This window comes from Terrapene carolina, unplaced genomic scaffold (genome assembly GCF_002925995.2).
Source record: "Terrapene carolina triunguis isolate 2854851 unplaced genomic scaffold, T_m_triunguis-2.0 Scaffold26, whole genome shotgun sequence".
Lineage (NCBI taxonomy): Eukaryota > Metazoa > Chordata > Testudines > Emydidae > Terrapene > Terrapene triunguis.
In genome coordinates, this window is record NW_020664377.1 from 2410681 (window position 1) to 2430264 (window position 19584).

General features: G+C 41.5%; 1 protein-coding gene across 5 annotated transcripts in view; it reads right to left on the bottom strand.

Annotated features, from left to right (window-relative positions):
- LOC113406346 (peripheral plasma membrane protein CASK) overlaps window positions 1-19584 on the bottom strand; it is a 406853-nt gene that overhangs the window by 212098 nt on the left and 175171 nt on the right. For all 5 annotated transcript variants that reach the window (XM_026650702.2, XM_026650698.2, XM_026650696.2 and 2 more), the window contains one exon: window positions 8502-8607. In XM_026650702.2, coding sequence (XP_026506487.1) covers window positions 8502-8607 — 106 coding nt within the window. The remainder of the gene's footprint in view (window positions 1-8501; window positions 8608-19584) is intronic.

Sequence of the window (19584 nt, forward strand, 5' to 3'; positions counted from 1 at the left end):
GAAAATAAAGAAAGGAAACCTGGTGTACCTTAAGGGCACAAAAATAGGAAGCAAATAAAAAGAACCCAAAATTTGTTTCTTAATTTCTCATGGTTTTGGGGGTGTATCTTAATTTTTTAACCCCCGAGGTTGACAATATCGTGATGAGTGTTTTTCCCCCACTACAGATTATGAATTATACTGGTGTGCTGGCAATCTGCATAAAAATCACCCTCTACAGCTGGATGCCCTCCCCCTGTCCTGTCCTTCTCCTCCCCACCCGCAAAGTCGTGTCTCACATCCCCAATTAAACAAAAATTTTGGTGAGCCCGTCTACTGACTATTCTACTGTGAATTTGTAGCAAGCAAAATGAGTTATTAAATCTTTACTGCACAGGTGATCAAAGGTTCAGACTAGAAACGTCAATGGCAGTGTGTTCACGAGGTCAATCAATGATGGCAGCAAATTCCCTCAACCTACCCAGGTAGGCAAAGTGGCTGCACAGAAACTTTTTTCTCTCTCTTTATTTGTGCCTGTGTATTGTAATCCTTCCAGACTGCACATCTATACAAGCAAAGAATTTATCTTGTCCTTAAATACTGTTCAGTATTTGGGTCCCCCAAAGATTTAGTGGGTGCCAAGCCCTGCCTTGGGTAACAACTGACCTGCATCACAGCAATAGTTTGATCTCTATCTCTGTCCAAAAAAACACACACCCCGAACCAAACCTAGGGCTTGTCTACACTTGAAACACTAGAGGCACAGCTGCAGTGGGGCTGCTGTGGTGCTTCAGTGCAGACTCTCTCTTAAGCAACGGGAGAGATTCTCCTGTTGGTGTAATTAATCCACCTCTCCAACAGTTGGTAGTTAGGTCAACAGCAGAATTCCTCCATCAACCTAGCACTGTTGACACTGGGAGGGGGTCAGGTCAGCCTAACTACTTCACTCAGTGTGGATTTTTCACATTCCTGAGCAAGGTAGCTGGGTTGACTTAACTTTTGAGTATAGACCTGGCCCTAGAAACTTGTTGAAAAATGACTATTCAGGGGGCAGCTGATATCTCCAGAACTCCTGGCTCAAATGATCCTAAATTTGGGTCACAGTAATGCCACTTTGCACTCCCACAAGGCATTACAAATTTCAAGAAAACCCATGCAAGCATGCAGATTTTGGAGCACTTAGAATCCTTGTTCTTTGAACAGGAAGTAGAGAGGGATGATGGAGGAAAAGGCTCCTTTGCATATCCATCTGCAGCATAGGAGGCTCAGAAAGATGCGTAGTGTCCCATTATCTCTATATGATGTTGCCAGCTGAAGGAGAACACCCCATAGTGAATTCAACCTGAAACAACATCTCAGAGACATGTGAACCACTCCATTAATCTCAGTGGGTGTTCCCATCACCCTCCTAAGTAAGTGCCTTGCAGCCTGTGACATGCATGAAATATACCCAATCTCAGCTCCCCACCCAAAGGGGCAGGACTTCCCCAGAGCCTGGCTTTTAGTGGGGGCAAAGAGAGGGCCTCAGACCCTCCCAAAAGGGCAAGAGCCCCAGAACTCTGTTCACATGAGTGGGATATGGAAGGTCCAAAGCCTGTAGATGAGCACTGGCACACACAGGGGAGGCACCAAGAGGGCTTCAGACCCTCAGAGGGGCAAGCCCCCCCATCCCAGTTCATATGAGTAAAAAAGGAAGGGAGGCTGAGACCCTTCTAGAGTGGCAAGAGCTGCCCAGATCTCAGCACACACACAGAAAGGGAGCATGCGGGGCTGACAGGTGCTCCTGAATCTTCTTTTCCTCAGTCCCCCTTCTACTCAGCCCCATGTCCCACCTCTCCTCTCCACTTAATGCCATGCCTCCTTAACCTGAGCCCCCAACCCCTCTACTCTACCTTAATACTCATCCCATTTATCCCCCTCCCCACAAACCCCCTCCTCTAATTGGAGCCCCAAACCTCTTTTCCCCTAGTCCCTCACTCCTCTGCCCCCCTCATACCAATTCCCCACCAAGGAAGCATTTACGTTTCATTTTTTTCACTGAAATACTTTACATTTCTCCCACCTCCACCAAATCAAATTGCCACTCATGACTCACAAATTATAGCAACTTTCAGCCATCCAGTCCAAAACTCCTTTTGTCTTAAGTGGGGGGATGTGATTAACCTCTACTAACTGACAGGTGAGTTCACAGCCATCAATCTCAATGAGGTTTGTGATTCATCCAGTAATTAGTATCTCTCAGTTCAACAGGAAAAGGCAGCTATAGGAAACCGTTTTTTGAGAGGTTGGGGCCTGTAAGTTGGGAACCCCTAGGTCAAATGTCCCCACCTGGACTGGGGTACCACTGAGCCCTCTGACCCAGCAGCCTGGGCTCCCTCTTTCACTGTGCTGCTGTGGCAAACTGCAGACACACTCCTGGTCTTACATTTCTACCAACATACACAGAGGTAGGGACACACTTAGCTGCAGTTACATGCAGGCTCTCTGACCAGCCACTGTATGTTAACCAACAATAGAGAGGCTACAGCCAAAATAAGCACCAGCTTCCCAGCCTGGGACCCCCTCTGGAGTATAAACCCAGAATTATATCGTCTTGCGCTGCACAGGGAACTGTACAGCATAAGCTCATAGAGTTCGCCCCCCTTCCCATGTGGAGAGGAATATGCAACAGCCTTTGCCCCTTGAGCTACAATGTTGCATGCATTTCACTCAAAGTCACTCAAAGCAGATTACCTAGTAAACAAACAAAATACAAATTAAGTCTAAGATACTAGAAAGATAGGATATGAATTAGCAAATTCTCACCCTGACGGATGATACAAGCAGGCTGCAGATTCTTAAGGGACAAGCTGCACTTGCTTTACAGCTTGGAATCCCCAGGTCTTTCACACACAGGCTAGAAATCCCTTTTGCCTGGGTTCAGCACTTCCCCCAGTTCAGTCTTTGCTCCTCAGGTGTTTCCAGGAGTCTTCTTGTGTGGGGAGTGAAGAACGACAGATGATGTCACTCCCTGCCTTATATAGCTTAAGCATATGGTGGGAACCCTTTGTTTCACAACTTGGTTCCCAGATCGATTTGTGGAAAAATACTGACATCCCAAGATGGAATCCAAAGACAATGGACTGTGGTATAGCTTAACCTTCCTGTGGGCATTTTGGCCAGGCTGTAAGCAATGGCTGCTATTCCACAGTCCATTGTCTTTGCTGATGGGCCATCAGCCCTGTCTGGCTTCTTCACTGTTGTACCTGAAAGGCTGGCTGTGGGTGTTTTCCAGAGTAAGCCCAGTTGAAATACAGATCCCTAGTCAATATTTAGAACTTCAGATACAAAAATGATTCATGCATATAAATAGGATAATCATTCAGCAAATCATAACTTTTCAAATGACCTCACATGACCCATCTTGTACAAAATATATCATAATTATGCCATAATTATATCATAATATCACTGTGAAGAATATGGGGTGCAGTGTCACACCACCAAACAGTAAACCCCCTCGTTTCCTCTATCCCCTGGCACACACCTTACCATTACCACAACTACCATATACTGCATACCACACACCACAATCTTAACTTGCTATGGATGCCAGCCTTCCATTACCCACTTTTAGCAAACTATCCCTCCACCCCCTTCCCCAGCACAACACATTACATCCTAAACATCCACGAAAAATAGTGTTAGGAGCGGGTACTTTAGTAAAGAGTATATGGAAAAGGGAAGCTAGAGGGAAGGGCAGAGTTACAGTTACAGCACATGCAGTGTACAGTAGTTGTGGTGACAGTAAGGAATGTCTGTGGGTGAACGACAGGGTATCTACTTTTTGGTGACTTCCCTTTTCATTTCCTTCCATTCTGGATTTGAGTCAGCTATGTTATGTGTGTAGCAAACCTAACTATTTCACAGTGAAGATTTTTGTATATTAATATTAAATAGTAATAAGATTATGCAATTAAAAAGCCAATTAAGAGTGTTTGTACCATAATTCTGAGCTACTGGAATGGTAAAAATAGATGTAAACCCTGGTTTCCATTTCCAAATTTTTAAATCCTTATTAATTACCACAATGAGTGTCCCTAAGGTGTACATAATCATTTTATAATAGTGTAATTAAGTCCCTTGGCCCATGCTTTGGGACTTTTACAGAATAAATAAAGCACCACAATCAGTACTGCATGTAATTTATTGCTTAGAAAGAAAAAATATTTTGCAGTCAACATACCATAATTTAACAGACATGGCTTTAAAAAAACCCAAATCTCAGGCAATGATTTCTTAGGCCCCATCTTTACTGTCCTCCTATCATCTGATTCTCGTCTTCAGTAATAACCCTACCATACGTAGAGGTGATTCCATTAGCACATATGTGAAGTCCAATTCTAGATATTGATGGGGGTGTCAACACATATTGAAATTATGTGGCTTGATCTATTGTAAGCAGGGTAGGCCAGTAGCGGCCTAAACCATAAACATGTATCAATAGAATGCAGGGAGACAAAGAAAAGCAGCAGATGGCAAGAGCATATGTACATGCATGGCATGTGTGTGCAGGGGAGTGGTAAGAGAAAATGAAATCCCCATTGTTCTAGGTATGCAGGATGGGGAGAAGAGGTGAACCTGGAAGGATTTAGAGAAGACAGAGAGCAAGCAAAGGCATTATTTTACTCTGTGTGTGTGTGTGTGTGTGTGGTTTTCCCCTCTTGAATATCATCCCAAAAGCCTGAAAACCATAACTCCTGTCCTCACCAGGTCCTTGGTCAGACTAGGAAGGGACACTACCATTTGGAACAGAGGACACAAACTACAAGCTTTGATAAAATTGTAGAAGATGCTCAGTTTAGCATTCTTCAGGGGTGATTTTTCTACCATTTGTAACTGAGTCTCCCCCTTCAAATTAGCTATCAGACTTAACTCATGAGAACTAGTCATAACACAAATGAGATGGGGGGTTCAGTCATTTTAAAAAAGTTATTGTTGAACAAGAAGATTGTAAACTGCTGAAAAATTTTATTTCTTAGCTCTCCCATAAGTCAATATGGGCAAACTGATTATCTTCAAACTAAAAGAACCAAATACATATTTTCATATGAGGTGAAATGGTTTTACAATTTAACAGAAGTATCTAAACTGCCTCAGTAAACTTTTATTTCTTTTTTAAAACCAGTAACATAAAAACAAAGAAATGCTCACAAATGATTTGAAAATGTATAGCTTTAGAGTCATGAAGAATGCCTCAAACTACAGTCAAAAGGTGGTTTCCATATATTTATTTCCCCTTTTGCCATCCCTCCTGCCCTCCCATTACACAAAATGCAGACCCCACCCAATAAACAGATTCCTGAGGTGCACTCTGCTAGGAACCTCACACCCAGCACTGAATAGTATTGCCACCCCTATTATGGGGGATTTAAATAAATACTTCCATGTTTTTATTTTGTATCCAAGACCCCCATATAATATTTGTACTTAACAGACATGTATTTGTATATTTAAAAACTGAATACTCCTATACCACTCCAGACTCCTGAGTAACATCTCTTCTAACCAGTAGGTGGAGGTAGACACACATTAATGAATGAAGTGTAATTTTTGTCATCTTCATCCGATCCTGAACTTTCCCATTTTGAAAAAGTGTTTCCCAGCATTAGGTAACAGCATTTTATAAACTTACCTTCATTATGTTAGCAAAACTTTCCCTCACATTTAAAAACAAAACAAAACACACAAAAAATATCAAAAGAGGGCAGAAAAAGGAGAGTCTCAAACAGTTACTGAAAGTTTGCAGGAATTCATTTTAGGTAAGTACACATTACAGTTTCTGCTTCATTTCTTTGCTTTTTGGGATTTTATATACATTTGTGACATTACACATTTAAATTAATAATCTAATGTGTGATGACAAACCACAAAAAACAATTATTTTAATAATGGTGAAATTTGTGTGATGCTAATATCATGCCCAACATATGTGTCTTCTTTCCTGTGATCACTTGCAAATTGGGGCACGTCTTCACTACCCGCCGAATCGGCGGGTAGCAATCGATCTATTGGGGATCGACTTATCGCGTCTAGTGAAGACGCGATAAAATCGATCCCCGATGGCTCTTCCGTCGACTCCGGAAATCCACCGCGGCAAGAGGCGGAAGCGGAGTCGACGGCGGCGCGGCAGCGGTCAACTCGCCGCCGTCCTCACAGCCAGGTAAGTCCCCCAAAAATTCGCCCCCTCAGCTACGCTATTCGCGTGGCGGAAGTTGGGTTTTTTGGGCCCCCCCCCCCCCCCCCGTAGTGTAGACCTAGCCTTGGAGGCTAAGACCAATCTTCTCTGCCCATTTAGCTCTACATTGAGAATACAAAGAAATGTAGAGCTACATTTTTTGTACCGGTTTCAGAGTAGCAGCCGTGTTAGTCTGTATCCGCAAAAAGAACAGGAGTATTTGTGGCACCTTAGAGACTAACACATTTATTTGAGCATAAGCTTTTGTGGGCTACATCCGAAGAAGTGGGCTGTACCCCACGAAAGCTTATGCTCAAATAAATTAGTTAGTCTCTAAGGTGCCACAAGTACTCCCATTTTTTGTACAGTAACTCCTTGCTTAATGTAGTTATGTTCTTGAAAAATGCGACTTTAAGCGAAACGATGTTAAGCGAATCCAATTTCCCCATAAGAATTAATGTAATAGGGGGTTTAGGTTGCAGGGAAATTTTTTTTGCCAGACAAAAGACATTATATACATATACAGTATAAGTTTTAAACAAGTTCTAATCAGAGGATTGTCTGGGGCACTGCTCATGAGCTCCCTGAGCTTCTCCTAAAGCAACCGTGTCGATATCAGGTGGGATATTTCCCAGGGAATGCCTTGCTGCTAAATGATGAACTAACACTCGGCTGAGCCCGCAAGGGTTAACATGTTGTTAATGTAGCCTCACACTCTACAACGCAGCACCAAGGGAGGGAGGAGACACAGCATGGCAGTGGCTGCAAACACTTCCCTGTGGAAACTGAACATGATGAGGAAAACACACTATCCCGCTGAAGCGCACCACTCCCTTTTCTGGACGGCGCATGCACAGCTGCAGAGGTACAGACTTTCCAAAGTGCCGGGGATGGTGGGTATTCAACCCCCAGCTCTGCCCCCAATCCAGCCCCCTCACCCCAAGCACGCCGCGTCCTCACTCCTCCCCCGTCCCCATCTCCCCCCCATTCCCTGAGAGGGAAACAGCCAATTGCTGCGAGCGGGCACGGGAAGGGAGGGGGGAGTTGCTGATCTGTGGGGCCCGCCCTGGTCCCAAGTCCCCACCCACTAGCAGGTGGCGGCCAAAAGACATTATAAGCAAACATTGCGCAACTTTAAACGAGCATGTTCTCTAATAGATTAGCGATGGAACAATGAAACATTAACCGAGATGACTTTCAGTGAGGAGTTACTGTACATGTCTGTTTTGCTCTGAAGTCTGTTGATAGAAGTGTGAAGTCCTGAAAGTGTTTGAGCACAACTAATTCAAAGCCTCTGAAAAAAATGTTAAAATTTGCTGTTTATATTGATATGGACTATAGCCATTATTTTGATAAGAAATGGCCCATATTTTTAAACTGGAGTGCCTAAAGTCAAACTCCTAAATTCATACTCGGATACCTAAACACGTGGTCTAATTTTTCAAAGGTGCTGGGAAAGCTGATCTACTTGTGAAATCAATGGGAGTTACAGGTACTCAATGTCTTAGAAAATTAGGCCACGTTTATGCAGGTGCTATCTATGTATTGAAGAGACAAACCTTAGATATCTAGGTTTGAAAAATGTTGTCCAATTGCTTTTTTCCAGGTATAATTTTAAAAAATAATTTAGAAACAGCCTGCTGTAAAGTGAATTTAGATCAATTTTTGGATGATCATTCAACAGAATAATTTTGTTGCACACCTCTCGAGGAAGCATTGCAAACTAAATTAACTTTTATACTTAAAACATACTGCTTTTAAAAGAAAGTGTCACCAAAAACTGAAGCACTTTAAATGTACTCACTAAGAATTGAGAAATCTCAATTTAAATCTACAACCAAAATTAAAAATCGGAATGATTTAGATTATAATGTTTTATGCTTAACATGTCATTACTAGAGCTGAGCAAGTAATACATTTTTCAGTTTGCAGGCCAAACCAAACAAACAAATTTTTAAAATGGTTTTGTTTCATCTGAACAATTTTTTTTCTTTTTGTTGATTCATTTCATTTCCAGTTGTTTTACCCTTTATTTATTTTTGAAATAAATCCAGCTAAATTTCTAAAAATGTTTCAAAATGAAAAGCTGAAACATTTTGTTTTGAAAATGTTGAAAAGATGTTTTGACTTTAAAAAAATTCCTTTTTTTTAGCCAAAACTATTTACTGAATTCTACATGAATTCACAAATAATTCTGGTTGCCCTGTAACTGCAATTTTGGCAAAGAAACTATTCACCTGAAAAATGTTGCCCAGCTCTAGTCATTACTCAAATAACCATGATAAAAACCAAGGAGGAAACTTACAATTCGAAAACCATATAAAGCATTCCATCTGAACTGTATGTCTCCAATAATTCAACAATATGGGGATGCTTCAGCATGTGACAGATACTGGCTTCCCTCTTCAGATCTGTGGAAGATAATGAAAAGTGTTATATTAGTTGCCTTGATCACAAACTGATAGTACAATACCAAGAAGTTAAAGATCAATTAGTAAAGAAAAAAGGACATATTCTTTGGGAAGGTTGACATCTGACATTATTTCCAAAATAGTCTTTAGCCTTTGTAACCAAAATTGGCAAAAGAGCAATGAGTCACTTTCTCTTTTCTGAGAGACTGTTTTTCTGGAAAGAGGTAACAATTTTTCTGAAACATTAGTAAAGGCACAAAATCGGATCTGTTAGTGGCAAAGTACAACAGCAGCTGTTATTTCTTTTTCTAAAGCATAGAATTAGCTGATTATTTAAAAAACTATATACCATATTTTGAAAAATTGATTTACTCTACTACATACTAAGGTTCATTAGTTTTGTAATACCCAGCTACGCATGTGTAATCCACGCTTCTGTCACTCTTCCTTTAAATGGTAGTAGTCAGGTTTATTGCCAGAAGAATACAGCACCTGTCCACTGACTCCAGCCAGTCTGGGCTAGCGGGGGGTAGGGTGACCAGACAGCAAGTGTGAAAAATAAGGACGGCGGTGGGGGTAAAAGGCACCTATATAAGACAAAGCCCCAAATATCAGGACTGTCCTTATAAAATCTGGACATCTGGCCACCCTAGGTGGGAGTGTGGGGGGGCGTAGGTAGTCAAACCCTTGGAGCATGCTCAGTAGGACATTTCCAAGGGTGGTGGCTAACTCCACTCCCAAGTTTATACAAAAAAAAGGCATCAAACTTCAATTAGTTGAGACAGAGCCATACCTGAGGGGGGGGGAAGAGATTTCTGCCCTGAGGGCTGATGCTCACAGGCCTGCTTTTACTAATTGCAGCAGAAGATAACCACAAGGAGAAAGATACCAGCCTATTCAAAGAACTGGGTGTTTGCTGCTTTTTCAGCTCAGGACAGTGTGTGGTGACATAAATGCCAAATCAGTGGTGCATGTTTTAAATGCTTAGGATTTGTGGCCTATGTACCTTTTGGTACTGAAGAAATCTGTATGTTTGATGCTATTATTTTTCTTTGCATATTATTTGTTGTATTGCTGTAATGATAAGATCATGTTTAGATTTATGAGGAGTCTTAGTTAACCCTCAAATTGTCGTCTTATAAACAAAGTTTTTTTGTTTTAGTCTGTGCAGCTTTACTACATTGTTGTTTTTATTCCAAACTGGGGCAACTCAGGCTACAGGCATCCACGATGGTCCAACTTTGCATATTTATCTTATGTATTATTATCCACAGGTGGATGTTCTGCTGTCAAAACAGACAGACTGACTATTCCTGCAGTAAAATGGAATTACAGTGGGTACTTATGTAATCAAAGTAGTACAGCAGAGGCCATTCAAAATCAGTCTCTCCAATCATTCCCCCACTATTAGCACAGATATACTCAAAAGATGCTTTGATGAATGATGCATTGGCAAGTGCTGACTTTTAATGGTCAGCACTGTAAGAACACAGTTTTGGCCACGGCAATTACTTTTAATTTAAATTCCCAGTTACGATCGTTGAGTACATAGTGCCTCATTTTGATAGGTTTCGGAAATATACCCTGGAACACAAAAGCTATGTACAATCAATTATATTTCCTTTATTATTTACTCAAATAACCTTCAGAACAAATAAGAGCACTTGGAAGCTTAAACAATACATAAACACTTCAACTGGGAGAAAACCAAATTAAGTTTGCAATCATTACTATATCCTCTGGAAGAACAACTCCATTTTAAAAACAACACAAGAGTGTGGATGAGATCCTCAGCTCCACTCTGGTCCATTTAAGACAGGTAAAATGGCTAGCGCCACTTAAAGGGCTCTAAGAATTCCAGCTATCACTAAGGAAGAATTCACCCTGAGCAGGAACAGAAGAAAACAGCAGGCACAGGATGTCCCCTGAGGACCCCCTAACAAGCCCGGATGGGAGGGGTGTGTTGGGGCGGGGCTGGAAACAGGTAGAGAATGTCAGGGGCAGTGCCCAGCACTGCAGAGATTCTGAGCAGTGCTACAGCCAATAGGGCAGCCCGGAGTAACTGCAGTAATTTAGCCCCTGGAGCAGCCCAGGACTGGGAAGCACCTCTTCCCTCTGGGAGGCAAATTTGTCCTTCACCTCCCAAAGGCACAGCACAGAATCTTACCCACAATTTCTCGGGTCAGTCAAAGATATTTAATCCAGCAATATCCAGAAACTGCACGCTACTCTGAAAAATTGACAGACATACATACAGATGCTCTAATACCATGGTGGTAACTGTAGTATAAAAACCTAGATAGGGACCCACCTCCAATTAAGGATGCACTCATTGTCTCTGCAAACAAACACACACATATTTTTCAAGTCAACTTTAATGAAGCTGTAGATTGTATGCTAGTCAGGATTCTGTGAACGTTCACCTGAGTTTTAATAGCATAATGTTTTAGTTGAAAATAAATGAATTCTGGATTAGGGGCAAACGTGATTTTTTTCACGCAAGTCATTAATGTCCAGTATCCTTAAGTGACTTTCCTATTACATGCAATCCTATACAGTCCCTACAGAGGAAGGGGGGTGAGCAGGCAGCAACAGCTGCAAGTGAGTGTGATAGAGTAACAGAATGCTGCAGGGGCTGGCTGGCTGTCTCAGCCTAGGAGTAGGGGTGCCTAGGCCAAGTGGAACTTACCCAAAATTTGCAAGGGAAGAACTCAGTTTAAGTAAGATTTGTGTGTGTAGGCCTTTTTTGTTACTTTAACCCATTTCTCTGACTACTGTGTTCCTGTTTAATTAATAACACTTTGTTTTGAAAATGCTGAACTGTATCACTGCATATATTTTCTGGTCATAAAGTTCCTAAGAGAGAAGGTTACTGCAAGAAGCCAAACCAAATTGGTCTTCCTAAATGAGCCATGGTGAGAAATCGGGGCGCTGAAACCTACGGATCCAGTTTAAGAGTAGCAAAGTCATGGGACTCCTCCTTAAGTGCATTGGAGGCCCAGAGCCTGTCCCTGCAAAGGGTCACTCATGAGAGACTGCAGAGAGGTACAAGAAATAGCACACACTGTGATCCATGACAGACACATTCCTAGTATTTTACAAATATGTATGATTTAGATTCTAGAACCTCATACAAAATCAATGAAAAAGGCACCATCTAGTTATGCTATATATGGTATGTGTGAGACACACCACCCTGGAACTAGGTACTTAATTGATGTGCAAGACTAAATTGTAAAACTGTGCTTACTCTAATAAATGGAGCCCCACCCTGCTATTTTGGGTCCTATGAAAATCAGCTCGCACAGACATCAGCCCAGAAACAGCAACTGAGAAAAGTGACACAAAATAAAACGGTTGACAATTCTGAGCCAGGAGCCCATCAGGACTCTCCAGAAAGGAAAAGTACCCTCAGCACCCCAAAGGTCTGCCTAACTTGTATGCCTGAGAAGCAGCCAGCTGGTGATAGCCAGGCCAGAGAAGAGGAGGAGGAATGACTGGGCTAGGAGCTGTACTGGCACACCATACCATAGAATGCACATGGCTAGAACAGTCCTGACATGCATGCTGAGCACAGCACACTGTTTGGGGTAAGGCAACTGGCAGTATCAGGAGGAGGAAATACAGCCTCTCAAGTTGCTTTTGGTCAGAAAGGTAAAGAAGGAACCCTAATTGTATTATATTCAGTTTGGAGGATTGTTATTTGATAGAGGAAGCAACTGATTATTGCTTTGGGAGTTAGTTATTTCTTTGCATACACCAAATTACTCCCGACTACCATGCTTTTTTCTTTTATTCCTGACTCTGCCTATAGCCAGTCTTTTAATTTCATGCTTTCATTTCTCCTAAAAATGTGTTGTTTCTTCGTCCTTGATTTCTATAAAAGACAATAACTAACTGCCTTAAAGGGCATCTGGGCTGCATATTTATTTATTCACCTAGCCTCTCACAGGAGACACTGTACCTTATCCATAATTTAACACAATCAGCAAGTTTAGAGCTGCTACCTGCACTCAAACCAAGGAGCACAAATAACCCAGGGCCCACTGGTTCTAAAATGGGCCACAGAGACACTTGGGAACAAATTGACTCTGCTAATCTTGGAGAAATAAGGTCAGAGATTTTTGGGGGTGGGGGAGGAAAAGGGGGAGGAGTTGTGGCTACAGAAAATTATTTTTTAAAATGACCATTTAGGACTGATCTCTCAGCATCAGATTTAAGTACAGCAAAGTTTGCTAGTGTTCATAGGAGCTTAAAAATGTAGGATATTCCAGAGAAGATTATACTCCTGAGAGTTACTTAGTAGTGATAAACATGCTAAAGACGTCCTTTCCAGAAAAAAAGAAAACAAAACAGGTACATGAACAGTTAGAAAAAGAGTGGCTTGTAAGATCAGAATGAGTCTCTGGGCACAGATGATCTTCTAATCTAGGACCAGTTCTAGTTCTTTAAAAAACATTAATGCCATTTTATTTATAAGATTTTATATTTTGGTTCTGAAATATCCTGGACCTATAGGGAATTCTTCAGAAAATCTTAAAGGAGTATTAATCAGTCTTAAGAAGAGTTGCCTATTGCAGATAATTGCCTTAAACCTTTTGCTGCTACCATGTTTATTTTTTATTTTTTTAAAATAGAGAGTAACAAATCTTAGAGTCAACTTTTTACAATGCATCCACTCAGAACAAAAAGAGATGGGCAAACCACTCAAAAATAAGTACTTTTATTCCATTACTTGAAAATTAGATACAGGGCCGGCTCCAGGCACCAGGCACCCAAGCACATGCTTGGGGCGGCACCTGGTAAGGGGCGGCGGGGTGAGCGCGGCGTGGCATTCCGCGGGGGGCGCTCCAGCAGTGCGGCGCTCTGCGGGGCGGGCGGCACTCTGGGGGGAGTTCCGGTGGCGCTCGGCAGGGGGCGGGGGTGGGCTCCGGCGGCGCGGCGCGGCGCTCGGTGGGGGGGGCAGCGGGGGGCTCGGGGCTGGGGGGGGGGTTCCGGCGGTGCTCGGTGGGGGGGCGGCTTGGCGCTCGGCGAGGGGGCTGGGGGGCGGCGCTTTTTTTTGCTGCTTGGGGCAGCAAAAAAGCTAGAGCCGGCCCTGATTAGATAAGTCTCTCTTTCCCCTGTAACTTTCCACCATTCCACTTACTCCTATCAGAAGTATTTATTGGGGAAGGTGGCAGCCAACAAAGGTCAAATAAAATTTTGGGAGAAGCCAGGGCTTTTGGGGATGGTAGGAGCTGTGTCAGAAGAAGGGAGACTATGGCAACTTTAATGACTGAGGAAGAGGAGAAATTCAAAAGATTTGGCAATTCAAATTAGCACCAAAACTTTTGAGTTTCACCAGTCAAAGCGGGCATATTAACACAATGGCTTTCTTCAGACTTCAACCTGCCACTTCAAAGGTTTCTAAATGGAGAAAACATTTTAGAAAGTACAGAAAGCAACATTTAAGTTAAAGTGCATTTTTATTAATGCAGCCATATTATCAGGGCCGGCTCCAGGCACCAGCGAAGGAGGCAGGTGCCTGGGGCGGCCAATCGAAAGGGGCGGCACGTCCGGGTCTTTGGTGACAATTCGGTGGCAAGTCCCTCAGTCCCTCTCGGAGGGAAGGACCCGCCACCGAATTGCCGCTGAAGAACGAAGCGGCGTGGTAGAGCTGCCACCGAAGTGCCGCCGATCGCAGCTTTATCTTTTTTCCCCCCCTCTCGCTTCGCCTCTTGGGGCAGCAAAAAAGCTGGAGCCGGCCCTGCATATTATTTATGATAAACTAGCCAACCTGCAATTTGTACATATAGACAACATTCTCAACTCTTACCTTTCTGGCTAGATAAGGCTGCCTACTCTCTCCTTGTACTGTTTGTGTGGACAGGAACAAGAGTCTTGATACCAAGGAAGATAATGGTAAACCACTATTACAAAGTACATCTTTCACTGGTTTTCTCTCTCAACAATTTGAAAATAGTTATTCTGTACACTGAAAAGAAGAATTTAGAGAAGATTTTGAAGAGAAAGAAAACAAAAGTACATAATTTAGTGAATAAATTATGGGGTGTTAATTATGGGATATATAGTCTTATGTGCTAGTGGGTGGTATGTTTCACTTTTCATTTAATTTCAAACTATCAAACATTTGGAAATGCAGGATATAGTGCTGTGTCCCATAAATAACAGAAATAAAAATTTAGGTATGAACACAGGCTTGGCATCATCAAAAGTGCAGTACATAACACAAATGAACAGAGTGTGAACAAAAAAGAACTTTTCTCCAAATAAGAATCAATGATTTGCCAATAGGAAATTCAAAATCCTCCAGACTTAAAAAGACAAAGGCAGCAACATTAACTTTAGTGCATGGACTACATTTAGAATCCCTGCCTGTGCTGATCTTTATTTTCAGGGAGTGGAGCATGGAGGAATTTTTTTCTTTTCTTTACTATACCTGCAACAATTGAACGGCAGGAAAATAAGTGGTTTAAATAAGATGATGACAACTGGAAGTGGTTTTACACAGCAGGTGATCTGACAGCACACAGAATGAAGCATATAAAGGATCAAGAAATTACAAATATAAAAACAAAAAAACAGATCTAAAAGCTTCTACTTGACCAACGAACATGTTCAAGCTGGTAGGAAGACTTCAGCGGCAGATAGCTGAGTTGCAGATCACAGTATTTATCAGTGATGTAACTACAAGTTGACAATTTCAGATGAAGTAGTAGATATTTCCCCTCTGAGAATAAAAACATCTGAAAATTTTTAAGAGTGCTAGCCTTTTCACTATTCACAGAGAATTAACAAGGGGAAAAAACCCACACTTGTGTCTCTTTTCCTACCTTTAACTTGAATGAACTAAATCAGAAGAGGAATAAATATATTCAAGTCCCTCTTCTCAGCAAAAGAAAAAATTCTGCTTTTTTCTCATCAAAGCAGTTCTTAAATTTTCAATATATAATTGAGATTAAGAAAAGTAATTTGAAACGTTTGTTTTTCTTAAAAACCCAGAGTCCACATGACTCATATATGCTTTAAAAAAACCTGTCAGAACTAGAGCAACCATCTTAAAAAGGGATGGTAGAGACTGGAAGGCACTACCAAATCCCAAAAAACTAGAATGCATTTTATTCATTTAAAATAAAGTAGGAAAACCTGTTCACCATTTTATAAAGTGGACTTTAAGTAGAAGTCATATACTTCATGAAATCTTAAAACAAATCTTGAACATACTTTATTTAAAATACATTTTTATAAACAGAATAAGCACGAATAAGGAGTTTTACAGGTTTCTTGGATTTCTTTTATCACACCTGTAAACGTGCAAATTCACCAAATTCAATACAGTAACAAAAATTCTATAAAATAAAATATTTGTTGCTAGAATTAATCACAGCATGTTATCAAGTTTATGTAAATCTGAAAAAAACCCATACATTATACCTACAGATTTCCCATTGGGGGGCAACACAGATCATAATATGAAATTGTTATTCAGACAATAGATCACCACTGAACACATACAGTGTCTTTTTATAAAAATTGCAGAGAATTAAATGTACTCTTATATCTAGCCAATTTTCAACTTTCTTATTGGTCCAGATAACACAGAATAGACTCATGGCATTAAAACAGAACATTTATTCCACCTCTCTAAATAATTAACATATGCCCAAGACCATCCACTTACTAGGTCATCAAGATTTTGTAGAAGAATATTCTCCCTCTGCACTCCCCATAAGTCATTCAAAGCTGATGATGCCACCAAAAAATTGTTATATTATACTGTATAGAACAATTAAGTAAATTACAGGGCTATAATTTCACCAGAGGTGGTTGTGATTTCAAACATCAACGGCACAGCAGCTATAGAAATAGTGTTTAATGTTGTCTACATTGGCTGGTTGCTTGCCTGTGTAACAATCTTAGAATGTTATAATTCTGCATTAGCAGTGGTGATTTTTTCTGGGTGCATGTGAGCAAGACAGACAAACAAGAATGATAGATTTAATACCTCCCCACCACAGACAGTGCAATCCACTTAATACGGATGTCTCCCACAAAAGCAACTTAAATTCTATGAATCTTAGGTGACCTGAAAAGGACTGATTTTTATTTAATCATTCATGTACTTTTTGTTTTCTTGTGATTTTTAAGGTAGGCTAGAGGGGCCAATTACCCTATTAGGTGGCAACCTGAGGGGGCATTAAGACTGGGACAGAAGCCTTAATTAGAAGCAGTTCACTAGTGCAGGAACAGGCGGGGCCTATATAAACCAGGAGGTTGACAATAGAGGAGGCTGCTGGGAAAGGCTGCAGTCTCTCCCCCTGGGAAGAGGGAGGAGTGTTTGGAGGCTGCAGAGCTGTGTAGACTGCAGTTGTTCCCTCAGAGGAGGGAGTGGTGAAGCGGGCAGACCCAAAGATGGAAGGGAAAGCCAGAAGGTTAGGACAGGGCTCAGGGAAATGCAGCAAGGTACAGGTCAGACTGCTGACTACAGGGTCCCTGAGCTGGAACCCAGCAGAGGGGGCGTACCCGGATTCCCCAACCAGCCACTGAGGAAGTGGCATCGGCAGGGCAGTGAGTAAGAAGACTGCCTGAGCCTGTTTTTGACAAAAGACTTCCCCTACCCCCAGAAGGGGGAACCACAATAGTGACCTAGATGGAGGACTGAGACACGAGGAGGCTGCAGCAGCCCTTGGGGCAAGAGAGGGGCTTCAGACAAAGAGACAGAGGCAGAGGGACAGTGCAACTACAGGAATGGGTGCCATACCTTCAGTGAATAGAGCACCACATCACAGGGGGTGGAAGGGGATTTGCTTCACTGGGATTTGCTTCTCAAGCTAGTCTGACAAATGTCATTTTGTGCATTTTCAGAGCACTGCACAAGGTCCACTCTTAGGCAACCAAATGTAAGGTGGTGATTGGGGAAGGTAGGGAGGGGAATTGTTTTTTGTGGTATTGTCCTTTTGCTTTTGTCTTTGATATGAAGTCTATGCACAAGAGATATTGTGCACCTGCATTCTGAACTACATTGATTAGGTATATTTTATAAAAGTAAACCAAGAGCAGCTAATAATTCACACCTTCAGCGCTAAAATAATTACTGCTTTGTAAAACCACAATGCTGAAAGGGAAACATAATTAGCTGACTTTTTGTTTTAAAAAGGATCTTAATCTCCTCTCCCCAAGAGCTAAAAAAATGATGGGTCTGTCTAAGCTAACCACCACTATGTTGGAGGATGTCATAACAACATAATGGGGTCCCTTTACCCAGTGAAAATGAGTTTTAGACTTGCAGTGTAGACATGACAGAGCCACATCTCTATCAGTCTTGAACTATTCTACAGCCTTGCTGAAGTCCAGTGCTATAACATGGTTCTCTCCCTGTCTATGCTGCATAACCAACACTATGTTTTAACATATCAGAGTACTACCATGCTGTAACTGGGTTTCCCAGCATGAAGGTAATTACAATGTAGATGGGACTTTAAATCACCACAGTTATCAGCTGCTCACCATTCTTTAGCAGAAAAAGTTTTATCTTGAAATACAGTTTATTTTGTTACTGCATTTTGTCTTCTGCTTTCTTCAACCCAAGTCAGGAAAACAGTAAGAATATTAGAATCGACTTAAAAACTTTCATTTTACCACAAACAATTCCATTCAAGTGGCACTCAGGCTGTCTTAGGACACCATAGGGATAAAAGTGTGGCATATTGCAAAAAGTAATTTTTCAATAAATACAATACCCTACTCAGATTATGGCCCTGAGCAAGAAAAAGAGGTGTATTTTCCAAAATAATTAATTTAAATGAAATTCTGCAAAAATAAATTTGCCACATGTCAAAGAATCTACATGCCAAGTTTAAACTTGAAGACAATTAAAACGGCCTGTTATAAATCTTTCAAAGAGGCAGTTCACAATGAAAAAAACTGACTGAACCTCTACTGGTTGTGCTGCCAAATACATTTCTCCTATTGCTCGATTTCACTGCTTTTTGTAACTGCCACCTCTCCATTAGCTTCCTATTCAGAGTACCGATAACATTCATATATTAAAAATTTCACCACAAACAGAGGTCTATTAAAATCAATGAAACCACATTAACACTGTCTAGTTTGGAAAAATGCTTTAAGTTGCTACAGAGCCAGCAGCCATGTGTGATAATTTACTTCAGATAAAGAATGAATTTTGTCAGTACAAAAGAAAAAAAACAAATCAACTAGTAAGACACTTAATCGCACATGGTTATAAACTCAAAAGTCAGGAAATGCCAAATTAATGTTGCATGCACAACCTTACCTTTCTCCCCTTGTAAGCACGGATACTCAAATTACATGATCAGATATACCCCCCCCCCCCAAAAACCATATAACCTTAGAGATTATAGAACCCCAGCACTGACTAGCTGACCCCTGACTCAGATCTGGTTTCTTTGGTGCAAACAATGTTTACAGAAATAAGAGTGTTGAAAACTAAGGCACACAGAGCTTTGATAATGAAGCAGAGCAGCCCAACTGCTTCTCCAGTGCCTTCTCTACTGCAAATCACGAGAAAAAGATCCTAAAGCAGAAGGGAAGGACAGAGTGTAATAAAATATTGATAGGGACCACACATCTCCAAGAACTTTAGTTATTATAGAAGGTAAGCAACCTTTCTTTCTTCTTTGAGTGCTGATATACTGCACTGTGGGTGACTAACAAGCATTTCTCATTGAGGAAGAAGGTGCGAGGACCAATGCAGTATTGATGACCAAAGGACCGCTGAGTCAAAGGATGCATCATCTGTGGAAGCTTGCACTAGGGCATAATGTCTTGTGAAAGCATGCAGCCAACCCATGTTTCCATTTAATAGATGTCAACTAGTGGAACTCTTTGAAGCGATGCTACCAAAGCTATCTTGGCTCTGGTTAGGGTTACCATATTTCAGCACGGAAAAAAGAGGACGGGAGGAGCCCCGCCCCCGTTCTGCCCTAGCCCCGCCCC